Below are 26,829 nucleotides of genomic sequence, written 5' to 3' on the forward strand. Positions count from 1 at the left end.
AGCAGAGGAGGGGAAGGGGGCCCTGAGTGCCAAGCTTTACTCTGGCGACATGTGCAGCCATTGAAGGTTCCTGAGCTGGGCTTTGGAATATTAATCTATTAGACAACGTCTAACTGCAGAATGGGGCCAGGAGATGGGCACTAAGAGACCCAAGGCTGGGAAAGGAGTGGGGGTGAGGTGGCTGGGGTGACACTTTATGCTAAGGAGAGTCTCAGGCCTGTCTGCGTATTACAGTCCCCCAGGGGGACAGGTTTCAGGGGTCTGGGGTGAGCCTCTTTGGGCTGGGGCCCAAGTACCTCCCATTTAGTTTAGCAGGGCTCTGGGTCTCAGGACAGTGGCCTTAGAAGCAGAGAGGAAGGGACTTCCCTGGCGGTCCAGCGGTTAAGAATCTGCCTTCCAATGCAAGGGACGTGGGTTCGATCCCGACCTAAGATCCCACATGCTGCGGGGCAACTAAGACCGCATACCACACCTACTGAGCTCGCGCGTGCCTCAACTAGAGAGCCCGCAGGCCACAAACTACAGAGCCCATGTGCCCTGGAGCCCGTGCACCCCAACTAAGACCCGACACAGCCAAAAAAATTAATTAAATAAATTTTTAAAAAACAAAGAACAGAAGCAGTGAGTAAGGATGGGTCACATGGAACCAACAGGAAGGAGGAAAGGATGACCAAGATTTTGAGCCAGGATGACCAGAAAGATGGAGATGCTGTCAATCAAGAAAGGGAACGTAAGAGGCAAAGCAGTCTTGGGAAAAAAGAGGAAGTTTGTGGGGCTGGTGAGACCTGCAGGTACCCAGGTCCAGACAGCACTGGAGGTGCAGAGCTGGATCCCAAGAGAAAGACCAAGGCTAGAAGTTCAGATCTGGAAATCTGTCCTGGAGCTAATAGTTGAATAATACTCGAGGCCTTGTCTCCCCTAGGGGGCACCTGGAAAAAGGGTGAGACAATCAGGGAGCCTCATGGTGGTGGCGGTGGATGCCATGTGCCAAGGGAGGGAAGGAGGGAGGGCACGAGGGTGGAGACAGGGCCCTCACACCAGGGGGGCTAGAATTTCAGGCCAAGAGGTGGGGAGGGCTTTTCCAAAACCCCGCAGGAGGCAGGCTGGTCGGGCTGGGCTCAGCCAACATGGGCACCAAGCACCCGGGTCTGTTTTCTTGCCGGTATTCCCGATCAGGAGACATGCAGCCAATAGACTTGGACAGAGCGAGTCACCACGCCCTTCCTTCCTTCCTTTCCTCTGCTCTTTCACTCTTCCAGTTTTGTCCCCCCCCACCTCCTCCCTGGGTGAGCGCTTGGGATGCATCCTAAGCCTTCAGTTCATAGCCGTGTCCTCCTGCGGGGTGGGGATGGAGGGACCTCTCTGTGCTCACAGTGGGGAGCTCGTCCCCCTCGCCCTGGGACCCAGGATCTGGGTCGCTCCCTCAGGGTGTCTTGGCTGAAATCTGGCCCTTTGGACTTCGGTCAGCACTTCCTAGATCTGTCGCTCTGTACTGGCGTGAATGTGAGGGAAAGGGGGTATTCCAGGCCAGCAGTCCGCATCGCCATGGGTGACAAAACCCACACATCCCCCCACAAATGGAACCAAAGGAAAAAGCCGTTCCCTCCCATTGGCAGCAGCCCCTGAGGACTGGCCACAGTGCCCTAAACTCTCCAGCACAACTCAGGGCCCTACCGGCCAAGTGGCCACGTGTGCACTCTGTGAGTGGCTATGACAACTCCCCTCTGCTGCCCAACTTCTAAAAGCCACCTTTCAGGACCGAGTGGGCACCTCAGACCAACTGAGAGCTCAGAGGGGCCACAGCCCTGGGAGGGAGAGAAGCGAGTGGGGGACACTCAAAGCCAAGGTGTTGCGGAGTTCCCAGTAAGAGGGAGGGGCGGGCCCTGCGGGACGTTTCTTTGGGGAGAAGAAGGTGGGGAGGGGGGAGGGAAGAGAGGGGTGCAGAGGGTGGGGCAGGGCCTCGGCTGGAATGTTACAGCTTCTGTTCTCCAAAGCGGCTCCCAGAGTGCCTGGCCTGAGGCTCCTGGCTGATCTGATAAGATGTGACAAGGCGGCCTGAAAAATGTTGAAACCTGTAAAATGTTGAAACCTGTTTTTTGTTGTGTTGTGAGCGTTAGGGTTTTTTTTTCCTTCTCAATTTCATAGGAAAGTGGAGTTGATCAGAGTGGAGAAGGGGAGGAGGTAAGAGAGAGGGATCGTCCCCTTCAGCCAAATTGCAGGGGGAGGGGGGTGGCACAGAGCGGGATGGTCAGACCTGGGGAGGAGGAAAAGGGGGTGAGAACTGGGAGGAAGCAGGGGGACAGAGGCCTTGGAGAAGGGGGAGGGGCTCCTGCCTCTCTGGCCGGTCAGCGGCTCCAGCTTGGGTCCTCAGGGCTGTGTCCTCCCTCGGCACCGAGAGGACACACGAGCTCTCGGCGTCTTCCTTCAGGCAGGTATTAGGCTGGGAAGACTGGGCCTGAGCCCAGGTGGGTGTCCAGAGAGAAGTGAAAGGGGGCCCAGGGCCTCACTCCTCAGACCCCCAAAGGGTCTCCTGAGGGGCACCAAGACCCCTGGTGGACAATGTTTCCAGGTGACCACAGAGGGATGCGCTCCCAGGTGCACCGGCTTCGCCGAGCACTTCGGGAACTCACAGGCGAGCCCTTTAAACCACGTCACGGGCTTCCCTGTGGCGCAGTGGTTAAGAATCCGCCTGCAAATGCAGGGGACACAGGGTTCAAGCCCTGGTCCGGGAAGATCCCACATGCCGCGGAGCAACTAAGCCCGTGTGCCACAACTACTGAGCCTGTGCTCTAGAGCCCGCGAGCCACAACTACTGAGCCCACGCACCGCAACTACTGAAGCCTGCGTGCCTAGAGCCCGTGCTCCGCAGCAAGAGAAACCACCGCAATGAGAAGCCAGCGCACCGCAACAGAGAGTAGCCCCCGCTCCCCGCAACTAGAGAAAGCCCACGCGCAGCAACGAAGACCCAACACAGCCAAAAATAAATAAATAAAATAATTTAAAAAAACAAAAAAAACAAAACAAAACCACGTCACACTTGTTCAGTCGAGTCCTGACCCTTCAGAGCTGGAAGCTGCGGCCCAGCCTCTGCCCCCAGACCCACACAGCTTGGTTATGCTGTTTCACAGTGGAGGCAACTGGGGCCTGAAGACGTTAAATGACTGGTGTGGGGTTCAGGATACTTCTGCCAAATGGCTTCTCTCCAAACAAGTCCAGTCTTAGCAACCTGAGAGACGCTGAGCATTCTAGAAACCATGGTGGGACCAGGTCTCTGGGGTGCTCACTGGGTACAAAGGTAGATGCTTGATAAAAGCCTGGGGAACGAAAGTGTCAGCCTGAGAAGGCCCCCCTGCCGTCTCTTGCTAGCTGGAGGAGGCGGGGTGGGGGAGGGACATGAGATGCCCTAGAGGGGCTTTAAAGCCTTCTGTGAGCGGCCACGGGCCTTAGTTACTCTATCACAGTACCAGGCCACACAATGTCCAGGTTGGTGGGACCTTGGCCGCTATCTGGTCCAGTTCCGGCTGAAGCCCAGACCTGTCCAGGGTACCTCCAGGCTGGAGACAGTGCAGGGAGCACAGCCCAGGCCTGAGACGCCCCCAGCCACAACTCCGCTTCCCTTCCACCACGCAGTTCCTTCTTCTTTCTTTTTGTTTTTGATAAATTTATTTATTTTTATTTATTTATTATTTTTGGCTGCGTTGGGTCCTCGTTGTTGCGCGTGGGCTTTCTCTAGTTGCGGCGAGAGGGGGCTACTCTTTGTTGCGGTGCGCGGGCTTCTCTTGTTGCTGAGCACAGGCTCTACAGCACGTGGGCTTCAGCAGATGCAGCTCGTGGGCTCAGTAGTTGTGGCGCACGGGCTTAGTTGCTCCGCAGCATGTGGGATCCTCCCAGACCAGGGCTCGAACCCGTGTCCCCTGCATTGGCAGGCGGATTCTTAACCACTGCGCCACCAGGGAAGCCCCACAGATCCTTCTTGAAGGCTCCGGTCCGAGGGCTGGGGCTCCGTTCAGTACATGTGCATCACGTGCCTCGTGTGCATAAACACAGCCTCCACCCTCCTCAGAGGCCCCTGCCCTAATGCCAGAGAGACATTCCCGCAGATGAGCATGGTCAGCAGCAGAGTGTGAAAAATCCCGTCTCACTCCGTGGGGTGGACACCATGAGGAAGGGGAGTGCTGAGGGGAGGGAGACCGAAAAAAGCGGGAGATACGTCTTTGAAGGGGCGACCTTTGAGCTGGGCCTTGAAGGTGAGTTTGGCTTGGACATCCTTTACGCCTGGACTGCTGCCATTTTTCTTCGCCTCACACTCCAATGAGAATTCTAATTTAAACTTTTCCTAAACCATGTTTGCATTTTTAGCTCATTTTAGTTGTATAATACTTCTCCACTGCCCAACTCCTCCAGCTCCTAAGTTATATAAGGCAGAGATTAGCTTTCCATTTTACAGATGGAAAAATGAAGGCCTTACCGGGTTAGGTTGCTTGTCCTAAGAAGGCAAGCCTGCTGGTTCCCAGGCTGGGATTTTGCTGGGTTCCGAGACTGCTTTACCCTTCAAGCCCAGTTCTGACAAAAGATAAGACATAGCCTGCCCAGCCCTCTTATTTACTTTGGGCTCCTATTCATCCATCAAGATCCAATTTTAAAAGCCCCTCTTGGGCTTCCCTGGTGGCGCAGTGGTTGAGAATCTGCCTGCCAATGCAGGGGACACGGGTTCGAGCCCTGGTCTGGGAAGATCCCACATGCCGCGGAGCAACTGGGCCTGTGAGCCACAACTACTGAGGCTGCGCATCTGGAGCCTGTGCTCCGCAACAAGAGAGGCCACGATAATGAGAGGCCCGCGCACCGCGATGAAGAGTGGCTCCCGCTTGCTGCAACTAGAGAAAGCCCTCGCACAGAAACGAAGACCCAACACAGCCATAAATAAATAAATTAATTAAAAAAAAAAAAAAAGCCCCTCAATGTGTCCAGTTTAAACTGTTCCCTCTGGGTATTTCCCATTTCTTATATATACCTCAGGGGGAAACTTAGACACTTTCCATTGAATTGTCCATTGACGCTCTGTTTTTCCACTAAAACAGTTTTTTGAGAGGAGGAACCATTTCTTTCATATTTGTAGGCTGGGCAGCCAGAGTGCTTGGTTCACCAACAGGCCCAGCACACCTCCTCCTTCTGCCACACTGAGCAGCTCCACCTGATTACCCCGACCTCCTCACCTCCCCCAAATCCCACAGGCTGCCACCAGGACAAGCTGAGGGCAGGTGATGGCTGCACTGGTTCTCTGGGCCTTATCACACAACTGCTGCTTCCACCATCTGGAAATCCTTTATCTGAATCTTAGGAAGAAGCCCAGGAGGGAACATGGAAATCAGAGCTGCTTGGATGGGAGTTCACTCTCACAGTGGCTCCCTAGGGCTCCTCTGAAAGCCCTGTGTCTTCAACTCAACAAATATTCATGGTAGGCCAGGCCCTGTCCTGGGCACTGGGTGCACAAAGTGGTGCCTGGGGCACCCCTGGTGTTGCATGAACTCCCAGCTGAGCCTGGGCGCTGCCCCAGGTAGCCCACGCTCCTCCCTGACTGGGGCCGGCGTGCCCACCCACCCTGCCTCACACCCAGACAGCAAGGACCACCTGCCCTGGTGAGGGCTGGGGCCCTGAGGACTTCACCTGCCTCGACCATCCCACCCACTCCCTTACACCACGCCTTCTGGAGGACCAAGAACATGATTTTACCAGCTGGCTGCTATTCGGGGGTGCAGGCCATGGCACTACGGCACTCAGATCACTTGCAGTGGTTTTGAAAAATACAGACAGCTGGGCTCCAAAGCCAGCCCCGCTGAATCAGACTCTCTGGGGAGGAGTCCAGGAAACTGGATCGTTAAAAATCTCCTCCAGAGTGTGACAATAGCACAGTATAAGATGATGCAATGCGAAGTATCCAGCATACCCTAGAAAGTTCTCTGGCCAAAGACGTTTAACCTGAATCTCCGCAAGCCTTTAGAAGTAACTTTCGGCTATCAGGAAACACGAGGGATAGACGAACAAACCAAATGACACTATGGGGAAGCAACCAGACAAATTCACAAGGCTACAGGCCTGAACTCTCCAAAGTCCAAGTCACTTTTAAAAAGTGTGTGTGTGTGTGTTGGGGGAAGGAGGGGAGGGATGTTCTAGATTAAAATAAACTTATGAGACAGAACAATCAAATAACTGGAAACTGGTATGAAAATCCTAGCCATGAAGGCATTTTGAGGATAATTGGGGAAATGTGAATCATTAGGAATTATTAATAATTGGGTTAAGTGTGATAATGGTATGTGGTCATAGGGGTCATCCTTACATTCTAAAATACAGAGGTGAAGAGTCATGATGACGATAACTTACCTTGAAATAGTTCGGCAAACCAAACACTGTGTAGGGGATGGGGGCGGGGCGAGAGGAGAGCAAGGGGAGGGGGGAGCAACTACCGCAAAATGAAAAACACTTGAACTAGGAGGTGTGTACGTGGGTGCTCCTGGAATTATTTTTTCTGCTTTCCTGATTAACAATTTTCATTATAAAACTTGGAAGGAACATAAACTCCAACTAACTCGTGCGGACTTCTGGACACGACGCGCGCGGGGCTCGCACCTGGCCTCGCCCGCCCTGAGCACGGAGGGTGGCCGAGTCTCCGCACCCGCCGTGGCCCCTTTGGCAGCAGGGGCACCCGGCGGGGCGGGTAGGCGGGCGGCGCTGCGCCATCGCTGGGCGCTCAGGGCGCCGTCCGCTCCCCGCCTTTCAGGGCGGGTATCTCCACCGCGTTCCCAGGGGCGCCTCCTTGAGCCCGGTCCCCCCACGGCGCTGAGCACGCGCAGGTGGGAAACGGCCCTGCCCGGCACCTGGACTCCTCCCCCACCCCCCGCTCTGTTTAGGGAGGCTCCACGCGAGTTCACAGCGGTGGCTGCCCCTCCCCCCGTCCCCAGCCCCATCCGCGGGCGACGCAGCCCGAGCGAGCCTCAACATCTTCCTCCGCGCCCCTCCAAATTCATCAGTCCCGGAGTCCCGCCGCCAATTCCTCTGCAGGGTCGTTGCACTCACTCCCCCTGTCCTTTCTTCTCAAGGGCCCCCTCGCCACAGGCGCCTGAGTTCTGCAAGCATCTACTCAGCACCTATTAGGAGTCGTATTCGGGTCCACCGCAGCCATGCAGGACCTTTAAATGTTCCAGCACTCAGAGGGGTGGGTCACTGGCTCTCAACCCTGGCTGCACGTCACATGGCCCCGGGGGAGTTTAAAACTACTGATGCTGGGGCCCCATCCCCAGAGAAAAAGATTTAATTGGTCTGGGTGCCCCCTCCTCTCTGTGGTAGCCTCCTTTCCTCCATTATAAGAGGAGGAGGCAAGGGACCTCCCCGGTGGTCCAGTGGTTAAGACTCCACGCTTCCGCTGCAGGGGGCACTGGTTGGATCCCCGGCCGGGGACCAAAAAAAAAAAAAAAAAAGAGGAAGAGGCAAGACGGAGGAGAAACACTGTCCTTGGTTATAGATAAGGCTCAGAACCTGCCAGTGGTCACGGGGGTCGGGCGGGGGCACAGCTGGACCTCCTCAGCCCTCTGCCATCCATCCCCAGGGGTCCTACCTCCTCCGGCTCCAGCACTAACCCATCCTTTACCACCACGGTTTTGTCCACGTCCTCTCATGAAGCAGCTCTCCCTCATCAGCTCTCTCCTGGCCTCCCAACAAATCTCCAACTTTATGGGAACGGAAGCAAAACTTTTTTGAGCCGGCAACACATCAGTAAAAAGTGTTTGGGCATGCCCCTCCATTTACATACATTAGGTCTAAATCACACGCCAGCGTGCCACCATGCTCACCTTTTAGGTGCATTACAAAACACACACTAACATGCACTGGAAAAAGACAAGATAGAAAGTATATTTCAAAAGAATCATTTCCTCCTACAGCCTAATCTAGTGACCTCCCACCCAAGCCTTCAATCCTGTGTCCTTTTCTTAGCCTTGCAGTGGCGGGGTATATGTTTGTTAAGTGGAAATTCTCTCTGCAGAAATGCAGGACGCCACCAAACACTCTTGGGGTTCAAGGTACCAAGGCCTTTCTCCTCCTTTCTTCCCCATCTTTCTTGGTTCTTGCCCACAGCTACTTTGTTTTTGTCTAGGATTTCAAGTTCCCCACTCATCTCTCACCGGCAGCGCTTTCTCTGCACACATCCGTGGTGGAGCCCTCCTGCCCACCCGCCTCCTCTCGGTCTGTCCTCACTTTCCCCTCCCTCACCTCTGCTCACTGCATATGCCGTTGTCCCACCAGACCAGCTGCATCCCTGCACGAGTGCCGGTGCCACAGGCAATTTCCATACTTTCAGTCCTGTGTTCCTAGTCACATTTGTTAAAAAAGTATTTCTTCCAAGGGAAATACACTTTGGACAGAAAGGATAAAATCAGTCTCTCTCTCTTTCATAAACACACACACACACACAGAGCAGACACTTAAATTAAAAAAAAATTAATTACCAATTTCTCTACTAATAGGATGTGTGTTCAACATGAGGGGCAAAATATCATAGCATATTAGCTCCAGTTAAGGGTCCTTCATGAATCACCTGGGCTAAGAGAAGGCCTGAGTAACACAGACAGGAGAAGGTGCCCACAAAACACAGAGAGATGTAATGGGGACATGCAGAGCTGTAAACGAAATAAAGCGGAAGGCTTTTACAGGTGCATACCCAGTGGTGCATAAGATAATGTGAGTGTATTTATTTGGGTAGAGAGTGGTTAATAAGGTTATGAGGAAATAATTTACTGAACTGTGTAAGGTAGTGAGGGGACCAATTTCCTGGGGCACTCAGAATGGTTATTATTATTACTAATAATAGCTAACATTTATTGAGCCCTGACTAGTGCCAGGAGCCATGTAAAGCACTTAACATAGAACATATATTTTAATTTGCCAAAGAACCCTATGAGGTTATTATTATCCCCATCTGACATGGGTTCAGAGAGGCTAAGCAACTTGTCTGTGGTCACACAGCTAGGATATGGTGGTGCTGAGATGGCCACTAGAGCCATGAGGTGAGACATTAGGACAAGGTCTGTATGGAGCGTGTTGGTGGAAGGCTGAGGGGGAGGGGACTACTCAGGTCTGTCCTGCTACTCAGGCTGCTCTCTGGATTTACAGCCCTATAAACTCAAATGTTGGGGCCCCTGCCTATTGATCTTTCTTCCTTTGAATGTTGTCATGGATCCTCCACACTCGAGGTTTACTTCTCTGTATCTCAGACAAGGCCAGACCCACACTCAAGGCTTCCCCGGGGGGAGGAGACCTCCATCTGAGGGCTGAAGAGGTTTGTGTGTGAGACAGGACACATGAATTCAGGACCTCTTCCAAGAGAGGTCAGGGTAGATGACACACGTTCTAGCACCTTCCAGTTTGCAAAGCGTCAACGGCATCTCAGTGAATCCTCACAACAGCCCTGGGAGGTAAATACTGTCTCTTTACAAATGAGGAAACTGAGGCTCAGACAGGGCACCATAAGCCAGTAAGTGGCGGTGGGGTTTGACCCTTGTCTCTCTGACCCCAAATCCTGTACTGTTGCTATTTTGCTCCACTGTGGAGATTCCACCCACTGGTGATAACCAGTTCATTCAAGCAGAACGCATTTATTCAGCACCCACTGTGTGCTCTGTACGGAACTGGGCACAGGAAAGTGTCACATCCTTAACCTGGAGGAGGGTAAAACGGAACGGGCAGGCCACGTGCACAGGAACAGAGGACCAGCCAGCTCACAGACCGTCCTAGTGGAGACGGAAGGAACACACAGAGCGGATGGGTGCGGATAATCCACAAGACCTCAAAGGGCTGTGCTCTGGGGTAGATCTTTACGAGAGAAAAGGAAGAGGAAGGGCACTTCTGAGACAGTGATGTGACTCAAAACACTGAAACCCGAGGAGCAAAGAGGGAGGAGGCCAGTGCTTGAGGTCCCAGCTGATGAGTTTAGATCCCATAGTCAGTGAAGTGGGGACCACCTACGGACCTGAAAGAGGCCCGGGCCCTACACAGGGCCGGCCCCCCTGGAAAGGGGTCCCTCAGAGCTGGAAGGAACGCTGGGGGAAGCTGGCACAAAACAAAGGCACCCAGGAGGCTCCATGGCCCCGATGGGGGAGTTCACTTGGGGTCCCAGGAGCTGAGGGGCTGGGCAACTCGGCCAACTGGGGGAAGGGGTGCTTCCAAGCCTTCACGGAATTCAGATTCTCCTTTGTTCACAGAACAAACACACTGCACCACGTGGAGAGGATAAAAATCGAAAAGCTGACACCTTACCAGACTTAAGCTTTTGCTAACCCAATCAGTAGAGGGAGTCCTGGGAATCCCCTCTTCTTTCCAGGCCAGGAAGATCTCAGCACCCCTTTCTCTCACTCCCTCTGCCAGATCCACTGGCTGCTTCCATGCGGGGGTGCCTTTGCCTCACGACAGCTGGTGGGAGATCTTCCCCGCTCACCGCACCGCCAGCCCTCCGGCCGCCATTCGGGCCCCGTGACCTGTGCTCAGGTGTTGAGGCAGCAGCCGCTCACCTGCCTGGAATGAAGTCCCCCAACCCTCTCTGCTCCAAGAGAAACAGCCTCTGGCATGTGCATCTTAAACCTCCTGGTTCACATCACCAGCTTCAGCCCCTCTCCCAAGGCCCCCACTTCTCACTTCTGTTGTGCAGCCAGACCGGGGAAGGTGCTAGAATAAAGCCCTGGCCAGTACGGAAAGAGGAGGACGGTCAACCTCGTGACCGCTGGGGAAGAATGGAGTCCGCCTCCGGGGTCTGAGAAGGCCGGCTGCCACGTGCGGAAGGGGACTCCAGGTTGCTCATTTCCGAAGTCGGGGAGACGCGCCCCCTCCCCCGCAAATCCGGGTGCCCCTTTATAACCCTCAGGAATCTTTCCATCTTTCACCAGGATAACCAAACTGGGTAAACGCCACCACAGGCGTCCTGCCTGCGAACATTTCCCAGGCTCACACGGGGCCCCCGGCGAGGTGCTGGGGGCGGTGATACCGAGCAATTCCAGGATCTCTCTGCCTTTTCGGCAGCACTGCTGACTCACGGGTGATTTTCTGCTGTGTATTCTCAAAGTCCTGCCTCAGTATCTTGGTCTTTCTGGGTCAGCCACGAAGGTGCTGGCAACAACCCCAGCCTTTCTCGTTCTCACCGAACCTGTTCTCTGTTATGCGCATGCGCTCTCTGTTATGCGCATGCGTACACGTTAAAACCCAACCCTGCGATGGATTTCCATCTTATTGGGAAGGCTAGAGGATAAATCAGGTTCTCATTAGGGTTAATTATAGGTGAAAAGAGGTAGAGGAGATGCCCAATCCCTGAGTGGTGAGCAGCACCGGCTACTACGGGACGATCTGGCTGACCTGAGTCCTGGTCCCTTTGCTACCAGCAGTTCATGAGGTGGAAAAATGTAAACATCACCTACTTCAAAGAGACTGGAGGGAGGAGTCATTGAAAGGATGTAGGTAAAGCCCTTATCACAATCCCTGGCACAATAGATGGTAGTTGCTATTGTTATAAGTGCTAACACAGACCAATGCCATCTCCATGCCAGGTACTGTTTCATGTGCTTTACACGTATTAACTCATTTAATCCTCCCAACGACCCTGTGAGGAAGGTACTGTTATCATCACCCTCACTGAGGGAGGGAAATTGAACTGCAGAGATTACGTAGTTTGCCGGAGGTTACCCAGGTAGTTTGGAGCACATCCAGCTGACTCCAGAGCCTTCAGCCTTAACCACAGTGCTCTACCCGCTCTCTGGAAGAAGTTGGTGGAGAGCTTCATTACTCAGCAGGTGGGGACCGAGCACCCACTCATGGGAATACAGAGAAGTGAGTGTGACATGGCCCTTGCCCTGCAGAGGCTCCCAGATTCATAGGGAGACAGATGCCTAAAACGAAAACGATAGGAGACCTAATGCAAGAGATGCATTCTACCGGGGTGATGGGGTTAGGCTTTGTAGAAATACTGTGGGAAGGGTCTGACACTGGCCAGAGAGACCCATGTCCCCAGGGTACAAAGATCAGCTGGACCTGGTTTCTGCCAGCCTCACAGGAAAGGGGATTCAGCTAAATTGACCAGTTGATTAGCTGATTGCTTCATTCATCCATTCATGCATTCATTCAACTCAAGACCCTCTGGGATGGGTGCTCTGGACTGAACTAGTTCACACAGAATGATTTTTAGAAGTCAGAGGAATCATAGCCCAATTGCTGAGATGAATAAGACCACAAGGACAAACTGACACGTAAAAGGGACAGGAGAATCTCCTAGGTCACATTTTCCAAACAGGTAATAAGTTGTTACTTGAGAGAGTAAATATTTTTGGAAAACAGACTAAAATGAAAACAAGGATCACGCCTGCAGGCCTCTCTGTGTTGCTAATATAAGATGCTAATATGCTAACGAGCACCACAAACACCAAGAGGCTGGAAGTAGCAGGTGGCACCTCCCAAACTTATTTGACCCCAAAAGTCCTCCTCAGCAGGATTATGTGGGACTGGTGCAAGAAACACAGTTTGCAACTTCCTGCTCTGACCCAAAAGGTGTGCAGAAGACCTGGGAGGAGGGTGGAAGTTAGACTGGGAAGATTCCCAGGAAGGTGACAGCTCTGAACGGGATTTTGAAAAATTCCATAAAGGTCATGGCTAGATGGAGGAGTGATGGAAAAGAAGTTTTTGGTCAGGAAAGGTCCAAAGACCTTTATAATGGAGGCCCAAGGAAGTAGCACTTTGCTCCAGGGCAGGAAGGGAGGATGAGTAAGGACCAAGCAGTGAGGACAGAGATGCCAGTAGGTGATGGCAGCTGCATCTGGTTTCTGATGTGCACTGAGTAGCTCATGGCTTTTCTTTCGGAAGGAGGGAGTCCCAGCGCTTGGATGAAGGCTTGGGGGAAGAAGTCACCTTCTGGTATTCCCTGAAGAGGCACCTGAGGGAATTCCCTGGCAGTCCAGTAGTTAGGACTCCAAGCTTGGAACTAAGATCCCGCAAGCTGCACAGCACAGCCAAAAAAAAAAAAGGCATAAAGCGGCACCTGAGAGATATTATTGCTGTAACTCAGGCAGCGTGGCCCATTGGGACAGAAGGGCAGAGAGGGGGCCAGAAGGGAAATGTGCCCTGGCTCTCGTGGGGCTGATGGGATGGGGATTCCTGGGAGGAGTGGCCTTATCTCTGAATATTGGGCAGGGCGTTCATACCCAGTGAGGGTACGAAGGGGAAGATGGTGGGGTGAAGAGGTGAGCCAGGGAAGTGAAGGCTGGAGCTCCATTAGCTACTTTTGCCCCTGCCACCAAATGCCCAGTGGTGCCCTCTGGCCCTTGGGCAGAAAGCGTGAGGAGCTGGAGGTCGGGGGATGCCCACCAGACACACCAGACACGGCCATATGTTCTTCCAAATGCACATTTTCTTTTTTGGCTGCACCGTGCGGCTTGTGGGATCTTAGTTCCCTGATCAGGGATTGAACCCGGGCCCTGGCAGTGAAAGCATTAGAGTCCTAACCACTGGACCACCAGGGAATTCCCCCAAATGCACATTTTTATGTGTTGACATGAACCCCAGGGTCCCAGCCCTGCCTCTGCTTCTCCCAACTCTGGGACCTTAAACCAGTCCCACCTCTGCCCATGAAGACCACAGACCACATTCTACAGCTGCCAGACTGACAAGAGTGAACTCACTCGAGTTCAAGTGTCAGTGAAAATGTAGAGCAAAGATGAGAGTGCAGATGGGCACAACTTCTTTGGAAAACAGTTTAGCATCAACTTGCAAAGTAGAACTTTCACACATCCTGCAGCCCCAAAGTTCCACTCCTGGGTAGGTACCCCTCCCCGAGAGCTACTCTCCCTCATGTGCACCTCAAGACACTCGCCCAATGACAGGAGATGGAACAGACAAACATCTTACGATAAAAACCCTAACGAACTTTTTGGCCAACCCAATATATATACATATATATATAAAACTGAATCACTTTACTGTATACCTGAAACTAACACAACATTGTAAATCAACTATACTTCAATAAAAAAATTTTTAATAAAATAAAATAAACAAAAAATACATATTGTCTAGGCATTCCTAGCTGGGAAAACTATTATTTTAAAATGATGGAATAGTGACTTCCCTGGTGGCACAGTGGTTAAGAATCTGCCTGCCAATGCAGGGGACACTGGTTCCAGCCCTGGTCCGGGAAGATCCCATGTGCTGCGGAGCCGCTAAGCCCGTGAGCCACAACTACAGAGCCTGTGCTCTGGAGCCCGCAAACCACAACTACTGAGCCCGCGTGCCAAAACTACTGAAGCCCGCACTCCACAACTACTGAATCCCGTGCGCCTAGAGCCCATGCTTCGCAACAAGAGAAGCCACCGCAGTGAGAAGCCCGTGCACCACAACAAAGAGTAGCCCCTGCTCGCCACAACTAAAGAAAGCCCACATGCAGCAATGAAGACCCAACGCAGCCATAAACAAATAAATAATTTTAAAATAATAAAGTGATGGAATAAATATACAAAATTCAGAATGTGATCATGCCTGGTGGGAGATACGGGGATAGGACAGAGAGGAGCCCACGGATAGATGCAATGACCTTGATCATATTCTGGTTCTTCAGGGGTGTGGTAAGGCCCAGGTTGTTTTTATCTTGTTATTATATCCTGTATTTATGGTATGTTTACTTTCTCATGTGCATCAAGCATCACATTATAAAAAACATTTTGTATCAGTCTGCAATCAAAAATGTTTTTAAGAACAAAAAGCATTAAGTGGCCTCTCTGTGCCTCGGCTTCCTCACCTTCCTTCCTACGGTCCAGCAGGCTCTTCTCCCCTAAAGGTTGGAAGTGTACAGTGACTGCCATCCCTGGGTCAGCCTGCATCCCACCCAGGCCGCCTGGTACCCCAATCAAACTTCCTCACTGTGCTTAGCAGGGCTGAAATGGCCAGTGTCTAGCCATTAACTAGGGCCATATTAAACCTACACAGACCAGTCCTAGGAACCCCCCCCCACAAAAAATCTCCAACAGCCACAAAGTGTACAGCTTTCCCTGAGTATGGCCTTTCCTGTTTTGGAAGGAATTCAGATCTTCCTATTCCAAAGAAGCCTGGTCTGGGATAGAATATCTTATGACTCTTGATACATTGGAATGACTTCAGAACATCCTTAATTCATTTAATATTTCTTCATCTTTAACTCAGTTCCTGAGTACTATTTCATTTCTTCCTCACAACTGCCCTGAGATTGGAATCTTTGCTCCCATTTTACAGATGAACAAACTGAGGTTCACGTTTTTTTTTTTAACAACCCAAAGTTCCAGAGCTATTAAGTAGCACTTCTGAGATTCACATCAAGGCCGGTTTGACTCCCCTTCCTGGAACACCATGCTGCCTTCCAGCACAGAGGCTAGAAGCTCAGAGGTGGCCTCTCTGGGAAATCACAGAGTGAGGGGAAAACTGTCCCAGAGAGTGGGAACCAGCTGAGCCTGGACTCAAGCTTGCCTGGGAAGGAGCCCGGAGCATTAGCCAACCAACCAATACTATTACCAGCTGTGCTCCTGCAATATTCAGGATGACGTGTGGGGCTCACTTGGGATATGAAGAAATACAAAGCAGAATCATGCCCTCAAGGGGCTGACCCTGTAGTTGGGAAGACAAGCCAGATGCACATGAAGAGGTAACTAGTGACAGGGGCCCCAGGTCTTCCTAGGAGGGCCTCACAGAGGCAATGGGAATCTAGCTGGGGCTGCAGACCAAGCCTGCGACTGGCAGGTGACTCTCAATGGTGTCCCTTCATCCTACCACCCGTCTTAGAGGATGCAATGTGTGCCCTGAGCTATCCTTGTGATGTGGGCGCAAAGGTGATGGAGACCTGGTCCTGCCTGCGGGGCGCTCACAGTCTAATCAATGAAACGGATACACCCGGAAGGGGCTGAGCTGGGGCCGGGTGTGAAAGAAGGCAGCACAGAGAAGGTGGTGCCTGAACTGTGCTTTGAAGAACGAAGGGGAGTTCACAGAAGTCATTCCAAAGACGGTGGGGCAAACGCAAAGGCCTGGAGATGTGAGGTAGTGTAAGAACAACCCAAATGATAAAGCAACGTTGATGGCAAAGGGTGGACAGCAGACACTACACTGTCTCTCATGTGTTACCTCATCCTCTACTCCTCATTTCACGGAGAGAAAGCTGAGGCTCAGACAGGTTCAGGTCACCAAGATATTAAAGGCAGAACCATCTAGAGCCCAGGACTGCTGTCGCCCAAAGTCCAGGCTCTCACCTGTGCAGGTAAAAGTAGGTCATAGGGTGAGGATGTGCTGGTGGGAGGTGAGTTAGGGTGGAGAGTCAGGAAGGGGCGAGATCATTCCGGGTCTCACAGGCCATGCTAAAGAGGGTGGAACACCACCTGAAACTAACACAACATTGTCAATCAACTATATTTCAATAAAAATTTTGTAAAAAAGAAGTAAAGAAAAAATTTTAATGTAAAAAAGAAAAAAAAAGAGGGTGGAACATCACAGTCAGACCTGCTGTTTGAATGCTCTTCTGTTGGGCCATTTAAAAATGACAAAACTGGGGGCTTCCCTGGTGGCGCAGTGGTTAAGAATCTGCCTGACAATGCAGGGGACACGGGTTCGAGCCCTGGTCTGGGAAAATCCCACATGCCGTGGAGCAACATAGCCCGTGCGCCACAACTACTGAGCCCACGTGCCACAACTACTGAGCCCACGTGCCACAACTACTGAAGCCCACACGCCTAGAGCCCATGCTCCGCAACAAGGGAAGCCACCGCAGTGAGAAGCCCATGTATCTCAATGAAGAGTAGCCCCTGCTCGCCACAACTAGAGAAAAGCCTGTGCGCAGCAATGAAGACCCAATGCAGCCAAAATAAATTAAAAAAAAAAAAAAAAAAAAGACAAAACTGGGACTTCCCTGGTGGTCCAGTGGTAAAGAATCCGCCTTCCAATGCAGGGGACGCAGGTTCAATCCCTGGCCGGGGAACTAAGATCCTACATGCCACAGGGCAACTAAGCCTGCGCGCGCCACAACTACTGAGCCCGCACGTCTCAAGTAGAGAGCCCACGTGCCGCAAACTACAGAGCCCACACGCTCTGGAGCACGCGTGCCACAACTAGAGAGAAGCCCACTCCGCAGTGAAAGATCCCACATGCCGCAACTAAGACCCGACATGGCCAAAAAAAAAAAAAAAAAAAAACGAAAGAAAGAAAATAAAGTAAATAAGTAAATATTTTTTAAAAAATCAGAAAGGAAAAAAATGAATATAATCCAGCCTGGATTATATGTCTTTATTAAATACAGAAAGAAAGAAAGGAAGAAGACAAAACTGACCAACTATGAAGGAAAATCCTTTGAGGCCAAGACTGTGTAAGACAAGGTCCCAGTTTACCAAAAGGGACTTGAAGCTAAGAGGTGACCACAGACTGCAAGGGAGCTAGAAGTGTTGTTGATGTAGAAGGAAGTCAGCCTACTAAGGTAGGAAGTTGATGCAGAGATGGAGAAAGATGATAAGATGATGCAGAGATGGAGAAAGCAGGGCTTCTTCCAGCTTCTGTGCTAGTCAGACCCCGGGGAACCCCGTTTCCTGTCCAAGTCCCCAGGTCTGGCTGGAACACTTACAGGGCCTGGGGTGAGAGTACTAAATGAAGCCTCATCCACCAGGCGTCCAATATTTAAAAATTTCATGTCAGGTTAACAAACTGTTAAATAAAATATCTTTTCTATATATAAAATAGGTAAACAACAGGACCTACTGTATAGCACAGGGAATTATACTCAATATCTTTTCATAACCTATAATGGAAAAGAATCTGAAAAGAATATATATATATATGTATAACTGAATCACTTTGCTGTATACTTGAAAAGAACACAACACTGTAAATTAATTATACTTCAATAAAAAAATATATATATATATATTCTATCCAACTCGATGAGCTGTACACTTATAATTCATGTACTTTTATTTAGGTATTCTTCAATAATAAGCTAAAAAAAATTCTATCGTCTTATTCACCACCTGGAAGGCTAGGTTCTCCACGGCGTTCTGAGCTAGAAAGTGACATGGAGAGAGCCAGCCCCCAGCTCACAGCCAGCAGCCCCCTCATCCCTGCTTCATCCACACTGGTCACCCCGACTGAACCTCCAGGCTCCGTTCACAGGCCCTGCAAACGGCCTCTCCTTTACCACTCTCGTCCCTAGGGGCACACACACCAGCAGCATGGCCTGACCTGATAGGATGAACCCCAGGCAGAGGTCCGCCCAGCCCAGAAGTAGACTCACAGCCACTGAAGCTAGGCTCTTCAGGGTGCCTTGCAGATACTTCTGAGTACCCAGAGCATGGCTGGGGGTGAGGTGTTGTGGGTATGACCCCTTGCGCCCCAGATTCCTTGCCCTGTGGGGAGGGGTGCAGCCTTAGGACACCAGAGTGGAGCCCTCTAAATTGAAGGGCCTGGCAGGACCCCTTTGCCCTGTTCTAACAACTGTGCTATGAGTCACAGCACTTGCAAAAGGACGTAGAGAAGCTGGAGAGAGATCAGAAGGAGAACAAGATGGTTAAAGGTGTGCAGGAGACTGGGTGATCTGGGAGGGATTGTTCTGGAAAAAGGAAGACTCAGTGAGCAATGCATCCTGGTCCTTGAGTCAAGCTGAAAATCTACTATGAAGCTCATGACCCCAGGAGACCAAATGAGAGAATCTGGGCTTGGACTAAGTCAGGAAAGACTGCAGTCAGACCTAAGGAGGAACTTCCTGACTGTCGAGATGTGGTGTCATAGGCTGTGAAGCCTGGCGAGCTCAGCTTCAGGCAGTTTGTGTCGTGGTTGGAGCTCTGGGGTTTGCCAGCTGTGGAGCCTTGGACAATGGAGTGGATTCCTCAGGACCTCAGTTTGCTCATCTGTAGAATGGGGATAACAAGAGTATCTGCCTCCCAAGGCTGTTGGGAGGATGAGTTCAAGTGTGTGCTGTGTTCCCTCAGCACACACCATACACAATGAATTATCAGCTGGACGTTAAATCCTGACTCCCCACTTGCTTCCCAGCTCCTTGCTTGGGCTCTGAGAGTCTCCATTTTCTCACAGATTAAATGGGGATGAAGATGCCAGTCTCATGGGGCTCTTTTAGCTTCAAGGACAGTGCCAAGTCATAGACTCCATCCTTACTGATAGCTGAGGAAGGCTCCAGAGTCTCTCCTGCAGAAGCTTCAGTTAGGATGGAGGACCACCTGGCCTGTGGTTCGGCATTCTCCTTCCTGAAGTCTAGGGGCTGAGGAGGGTGGTCTCAGAGGTGCAGAAGCAGAGAGGAGGTGAGAGGCTAAGAGGACACCTTGCTGGCAGATGGGTGAGGCCAGCCTGGCCCCCCTTCGCCAGCCATTCTCTGTCCCTCCTTGAGGCTCCACCCACTGATGGGGGCTTAGCACCTCCCAGGTCAAGCCAGTGCCCCGCTAGGGTTTTGCTAATGGGAAGGGCCTGGCTGGCAGCGAGGGATCCTGGTGCTCGTGGTGTGTGATGTTCGGCCGGGCCTCCCTCTTCCTTCCCACCTGTGCCCACAGTGACAGCAGTTCTCACGATGGCTGGGGGGCGGGAGGTGGGAGCAGCCCAGCTGGAGAGACAGGGTAGATGCTACCAGGGCATCCTGTCACCTGCAGAATGGCCTCAATAGCACTGGCTGCCTTCCAGGGCAGAGGAAGGTGGGAGGAACCAGGGGTGAAGGGAGACAGGGAAAGAGGAAAGCACAATCATTGGCCAGAAACAAGAGAGCTTCCCAAGAGGAAAATTATGTATCAACTTCAAGTTTAGAATGAAGAAGATCATGGAGAAAAGAAAGGATGGTGACTTCCCCAAAGACAAAGCTTCTGTAGACTTGGGGGACATGCTGATGATAAAGAAACAGAAAGAAACTGATCAGAATTCCTGCAGCCCAAAACAATCCAGTCAGGGCCAGCTCTCCGATATAGCAAGATTTTTTTAAAATTTATGTATGCCTTGCCTCTTTCCAGAAGGATTTGAAGTGCCTGAGGCAACAAATTCCAAAGGCAACAAATATTTATTGAGCAACTACTATGTACTTGCCAGGCACAGAGAAGACAGCGGTGTGGAGACAGTGCCTGACCTCAAGGAATTTATAACACAAAACACATGAGATTGAATAACAAAATGAAAATAGAAAATCAGAATTAAGGTGAAGAAGATGACAAATACACCAAGTCAAGGTCAATACAGGTGCAAGGACTGAGCTCACGTTTGACTTAGTTTTCTCACAGTCAGGACATAAAGGGAAACATACTTTAACTGCAAGGAGGAATCATCCTAGCTCCTCAGGGAGAAATCAAGGTGAATATTGAAGTATAAAGGTCAAGTAAAAAATCATCTATATCAGAGATACTAACACAAGAATTGGTTTGGGCAAGAAAGAGGATTCTGTCCTATTGTTTTCTGGTTTGTGTGATGGGGGCTGGATGCAAAGGAGCTTAAGGGATTAAGTAGAATGAGGAATCTTACAGCTGGAAGTAATGTGAGGGGTGAGAGGTCATGACTCTACCTTCTTCCTATTTCACAGGTGAGAAAACGAAGGCCCAGGAAGTAGTGACTTGCCCAAGGCCACCCTCCCTCCACTCCCACCCAGGCAACAAAACAGTCACAGGGCCACTACTGCCAGTTTTGTAGATGCGGAAAGCTTGCCAGTGACTTGCACATGTCCCCAAATAAGAGACCTCCCAGAGGTTCAGAAATAGTATCAACAAACACAAAGCAGCAGCTTTCAAGTTGAAGGTCAAATGTAATCTTGACTCAAAGCCATCCTTTGAGGACCAACATAGAATATGAATAAGTAAATTCCTGCCGCATGTAAGAAGTCCACTTTTTTTTTTTTTTTTTTTTTTGGCCATGCCGGCTTGCAGGATCTTAATTCCCCAACCAGGGCTCGAATCCGGGCGCCCTGCAGTGGAAGTGTGGAGTCCTAACCACTGGACTGCCAGGGAATTCCCAAGAAGTCCACTTTTGAGTCTGAATGGTGGTAGAAGGAAAAAGCTTTGGGCCCAACAGAGCCTGGGTTCAGAGCACAGCCTTCGTGACCTGAGTCGTCATCTGTAAAATGGGCAGGGTTTCGTTCTAAATCATGATGTGTGTATAGGGACCGGCACATACACACCATTAACAAACATACTGACCCACGCCTGGATAGGGAAACACAAGTCCCACCGAATGGGATTTTTAAGCTAAAGACTCAGACACCTAAGCGTCGTGTGAGCTGTGGGGGAGAAATACGACACTGATAGGACACATTTGCAAATGGAGCTGGGATGGAAAAAATAATCCCAGGGGAACTGAGCCCATGGAGACACGGTGCACCTCCGCTTCTGGGACGGCAGCCTACTCAGATCAGGGATGCCATCCTCTTGGGTACCCTCTGAACCTAGGGGCTGTTAGCCACGTGGGGCCTGAGCTGAGCAATGGGAATCAGTTTCAGCTGCCTTTCAAAGTCAGTGGAAGCACTGTGCTCCGAGCCCTGAACCCCGGGTCACACCCAGGGACGAGGTTTTAATTCATTCTGCTCCTTCAGTCTGCTCACGACACTGTCGAGATCCACGTGTGCAACTGGCACTCTTCAGAACCTCTTTTGCCCGCTTGCCTTTACAGAGTGTATTACACGCAGCACAGAGCTGTGGGGTTTTTGTGTGTGTGTGTGTGTGTGTTTTTGTTTACTGACCCCCACCATATGCTCGGCACTGGGGGAGGCGGCTGAAAGGTATCTGTAGTCTGGTAGAGGAGCAGAAGATGCCCACAGCCCGTGGGAGAAGGTGGCGGGAATACATGGCACGGCTGGGGGGAGGCGGGGAGGGAAGGGAGTGATGACATATTCCCTGCTTGCAGGGCAGTGGTTTGGGAATCTAGGAGGGCTTCCCAAAGGAAGAGGACTTTGATCTGGGTCTGGAAAGCAAAATGGAATTTCAGCAGTTGAGTGTGGGGAGGAGAGAGAGGAGGTGGCGTAGTATTTCCATGAACAGGCACAGAGGGATGTTGGGAGGCTCGTGGGGGATTATGAAAGGTACAGCTGATATGGGCGGAGGACAAGCCCAGGGAGCTTGGTGCCAGACAAGAAGTGGGGAACCATGGGAGGTTTTAGAGCAGGGGAGAGACAGCCTCAGAAAGCCAGGTTAGGAAGATATGTGGTGAGGAGCTGGACGGCATGTAGGAGGCTGGCTCACTCCCGCTGCCACAGCCCCTATTTGCATTCCTAATGGGCCCTGCGAGGAGAGATTGGTTTTCCTCGGTTTTCCTCGCTGGCCCAGCTGGCTCTGGCAGATAAGTGGGACTCTGTGCCCAGGGGCAGGGCGCTTGGTCCTGTTGCTCCCATCCCCCTCGCCACCACCCCCCACCCAGAGAGACACACACACACACACACACACACAAGGTCCTTCCTGTTTTTCCAGCCTAGCTTGAGTGAATGGTTTCCCGGTTTTCTGGTCCCCATCCAGGTGATTAGGATTTCCTGATGGCCACAGACCTCAGAGGAGCCCCTTCCAGCTCCTGGCCCTTTACCCTTACTCCTCCTCACCTCTACTCACATCTCCCACCACTGTGTCCCTGCTTAGAAATCCTACACCTGGCTAAGCCCAGGTCAGGCCTGTGATCTCTGCACTAGTTCGGGTGAACCTGGGCATGCCCTGTGGCCACTTGACCTCCGACCTCTGCTCCCTCCCCTCGGTGTTCCCCACTGAACCTCAAGACCCCCTCAGGAAGGAGCTGAGAACTCCCCTGTCCAGCTCCCATTCCTTCCTCCTCTGCTAGAAATACCAAATCTCAAGCTCAAAGACTCAGAGAGTCCTGCCAGGTCCATCCTTAGCACCTTTTGACTAGGGGCTGGCTCTTACTCCTCTTTTCTGGTAGGACCAGCAATGATAGAGAGCCTCTCTGGAAAGAACTTGATGTTTCTCAAGGGCTTTCATAAAGATTATTCCTTCTGAAGCTCTTAACAGCCTTATCATGGCCCATTTTGCAGATGAGAAAACCGAGGCCTGGGGAGGTTAGAGACTCATTCATGATCTCACAGCTGTTTGAGTATAAAGTTTTGGGCTCAGTACTCCCCACCCTGCCCTGAGGTCACCTCTCAGTGACTGCCCCCCACCCACGCACCAGACACAGATAATCCAAATAGCTGGAAGTCCAAGGCCAGCAGCTTGTTCAACTCCCCTATTTACTGAGTCAAGAACAGTGAAGGGACTTGCCTAATGTCACACTGCAACCAGTGGCAGAGTCGGGTCTCAGGTCTCCTAACACCCTGCCCAGAAACCTCCCACCACCCCACACTGCCCCCTCTTGTCTCCCAACATACTTCCCCTAGATGTATGGGTGTGCCTGACATTTCTGGAATTCACTCCACACACATAATGAGGCCATTTTGAGAAGGCTCGCCTCAGGGGGAACCAGAGAGCTGTCTAGTGTCCCCATCCTGACCCCTGCCAACTCCTCCCGGCTGTGCAAGCTAAATAGACTCCATCGGCCTGGGCTTCCCTACCCCCTGCCCCCGACACACCTTGCTGGCCTCAAGAACTAGAGGCGGAGTTTGGGGGTTTCAAAGCTGTGATGGAGGCTGCATGGGAACTAAGAAACAGTGGAGAGATGTCAGGCTGGTCGCCACACGGGTCAGTGTTCATGGAGGGAACCCAGACATCACCACGGCCAGTAACCGACAGAACGGGGACTGCTTCTTAGCAGCACAGAAGTGATTTTAGCTTTAGCAGTTGAATTGTGGCGACTCCCTGAGACATTAGTTTAATGTGAGGATAGGAAAGTTTCTCTCCCTCCGATGTGAGGCTGACCCTGCCTGGAGAACCTTCTGGATCTTAGGCTGCCACTGTGCCACGTACCACAGGCTGCCTAACGCCGAAGAACTGGGTTTCAATCTCTGAGCACAGAGCCAGATGCCCAGCCCCCAGCCCACTGAGAACCAAGCAACAGAAAAGGAGTCAACTTGAAGGAAGAACCCTGAAGCAGCTGTAGGATAGGCCACTGGGGGGAAAGTATGGGGTTGCACCCTCAGGAAGATTCTAGAAACCCTCTGCCCAGGTGGGTTAGCTATTCACCTGCCCAGGAGCAGGGAGGAGACCAAGTGATCTTCCTGAGGCAGTCCTGTTTTCCAGCCCCCTCTGCATCCCAGGCTCCCCTGCAGGAGTCCCAGGAGGTGGGACTCCTGCCTCTTCCCTTTTTCTCCACCCCCTTGACCCCCCAGAAGCACTTCCTGCTTCCCGGCCTAGTCTCTCATTGAGAACAGGGAATTCCCTCTCTAGCAACATGAGATCAAGGGACCCTGCTTGGAGTTGGGGCAGCTACAGGGACAAGATCTGGAGGGGGAGGGGGTAGAAGGCGCTCCCCTGCTGCTGCCCCACTCATACCTCCGCCCCCCAAAGAATGTAATTAAGCAGCAGGCCTCTGCCAGGAGCCAAGCTTTCTGCCTTCCGTCTATAAATCACCTTCTGAATCATCTCTCAGCTCCTGGAGGAGTAACTTCTGCTCGGGCTGCTCCAGGCGGCCCCGGTGCCACTCCCCCCCTCCCAACCCCCCTGCCGTGAACCTGCCTCCCCTACCCCTCCCTGGCCTAGCCCAAGGTGGCTCAGCTGGAAATGGCAGTGGCTGCAAGAGTCCAGCAAACTGTAGGATGGGAGGAGGGTTAGGGGAGACTACAGTGCCCTCTCTACCCTCCCCCCTTTCCTGGGCAGGCAAACAGCTGAGCTTAGGTTAGCCTAGCCTAACTTCCTCAGGTTAAGTATAAAGCCACAGGCTCATGGTCACCAGTACCAAGTATAACGGGGCAAGCTGGCTCTGAGGATAAGGAGAAAACAGAGCCAGGTGGGGCCAACCTGGGAGGACTTCTTGGAAGAGGCAAGTTTAGATCCAGGACTTAAAGGAGTCAAAATAGCTTGCACACAGGGGGTGAAAATAATATGTATATAGTACTTCTGGTATGCCAGGCATTATTTAGGGAGCTTTACGTGTACTCACTCATTTAATCTTCACAACAACCCTGTGAGGTAGAAACAGTCGCTGTTCTCATTTTACAGATGGGGAAACTGAGGCTCGGAGAGGTGAACTTGCCCTAGGTTTCCCAGCGTGTGAACGTGAATGTAGGCAGCCTGGCTCCAGAGGAACGTGAGTGTTTGGGGAAAATGAGGTTTGGGTGTGCACGCAAGCGGGCTTGGCAGTAGCGGAGCAGCCAGCTTTGGGATGTAGGTCAGATGGGGCTGCAGAACGAAAGGGCTGGGCTGCCTAAGGCAGACTCTGACTGTCTGAACGGCGAGGGAGGGTTGGGGGAGATAGGCTCCCGGGGTAGTGGCACTGGGGCCACCTGGAGCTCCCTGCTTCACAGCCGTGAATCAGCTCCCTGTCATAGCCCTGTAGACTCCAAGGGGCAGAAGGCATCCCTCAGGCTGCTCAAGAAAAATGAAGCCCAGAGGGAGGACGGGGCTTAAAGCACAGAAAAGGAAAGAGACTCATCCTGGGTCACACAGCCAGTCACTGGTAAACTCCACACCCAGACACAGGTCTCTCCCCTCAAGCCCTACCCACTTCCTGGCACACACGTAACATGAATGTGTAGATGTAGCATCAGGATGGCACTAACCTTTGAGGAAGGGGTTAGGCTAACCTCCTCCCCCAACTAGGGATAGGGGGTAGAGAATGTCCTTTCCCTCCTTGGTGCATTTAGAAGGATTCTGTGGCTCACGGCAGGGTGGGCAGAAAAGGCTAGAAGACCAGGTCTTCCTCAACCCCTGGGCTGACCACATTCTGAAGCCAGAAAGGTCTTCGTTTTTCCTACGCTCCCTGGAAGGGTCCGATAGCTACATCCTCCTCTGAGAAGAGTCACCTCTCCTGCCCCAACCCCAAGCTCCTTGTCTCCTGCCCAGACCCAGGAGAGACCTATTCAAAGTCTAGAGAAAACCCCAAGCTCATAGCTCTCTTCCCCCACTTCGTGTCCGTAACACCTTCTCCATCCTACATCTGCCTGAGTACCATTCAGGTTTATTAGCGTTAAGTTCTGTAGTGGGCAGGATGGGAGATACCTGCTTGGCTGAGTCTATTCTTTGGGGATTTCCACCTAGGGCCCTCTCTGTCCGCCTCAGTTTCTCCACCTGCACCAGTGATTGGGCAAGCACCCAGATGCCAGAGGGTGTGGGTGCTGGCAGGGCCTGGCCGGGTTTGCCACTGGGAAAGCTGCAGGAGGGGAGGGGAGCGTGCCCACTAAAGGACTTGGCACTGCAGTCCAGCTCCTGCCTCTTTTGACCTCCCCCCAAAGTTCTTCCCACCAGGCAGCTGTCCCAGGCCCTTCCCAGACCAGAGGCCCTCAGGACACCTGGGGTGAGGGAGATGCTCAGGGCCCAGATACTAGCCATCCCTCACCTCATGGCCACAGAGCTGTTGATAAAATGCTCTGAGATCCTGGGAGAATTTTCCCCGACTGCTACCCCTTCCCCCCCCCAATACCTTCCCCCCACATATTAAAGCAGGTTCTTCCAAGAACATAACTCAGCTCCAGGCTCCCGGTATTATAATAACATTTGACCTGCGTTTTGTCGTTGTTGCTGTTTGTTTGTTTGTTTGTTTGTTTTTTGTTTTTGTTTTTTAAGCAAAATGTGGTCCCATCAGAAGAAGACAAACAGATCAGCAACCAATTTTGCTCCCTTTGGACAGCAAGCCCCGCCCACAATGGGGGGTGGGGTGGGCAGGAGGGCTGTTAACTCACTTCCAAGAGACCTGGATTAATTTCCCCACCACATCCCCCCAGGGTAAGGCCTGCCCTGG

The 26,829-nt window shown here is 52.0% G+C and overlaps 1 protein-coding gene across 7 annotated transcripts in view; it reads right to left on the reverse strand.

The window, feature by feature from the left end:
• Window positions 1-26,829, reverse strand: part of WNT3 (Wnt family member 3) — a 53,216-nt gene that overhangs the window by 22,224 nt on the left and 4,163 nt on the right. For 2 of the 7 annotated variants that reach the window (XM_082443162.1, XM_082443165.1), the window contains exon 1: window positions 7,646-8,576. The exons of 2 other annotated variants lie outside the window; for them this stretch is intronic. In XM_082443162.1, coding sequence (XP_082299288.1) covers window positions 7,646-7,799 — 154 coding nt within the window. In that variant the 5' untranslated portion in view covers window positions 7,800-8,576. Of the gene's footprint in view, window positions 1-7,612; window positions 8,577-26,829 lie in introns of those variants that run through there. 3 more of the 7 variants (XM_082443161.1, XM_082443164.1, XM_082443167.1) reach the window with 2 other exon arrangements.

Source organism: Balaenoptera physalus (assembly GCF_965194825.1).
Source record: "Balaenoptera physalus genome assembly, chromosome: 20".
NCBI classification, from domain to species: domain Eukaryota; kingdom Metazoa; phylum Chordata; class Mammalia; order Artiodactyla; family Balaenopteridae; genus Balaenoptera; species Balaenoptera physalus.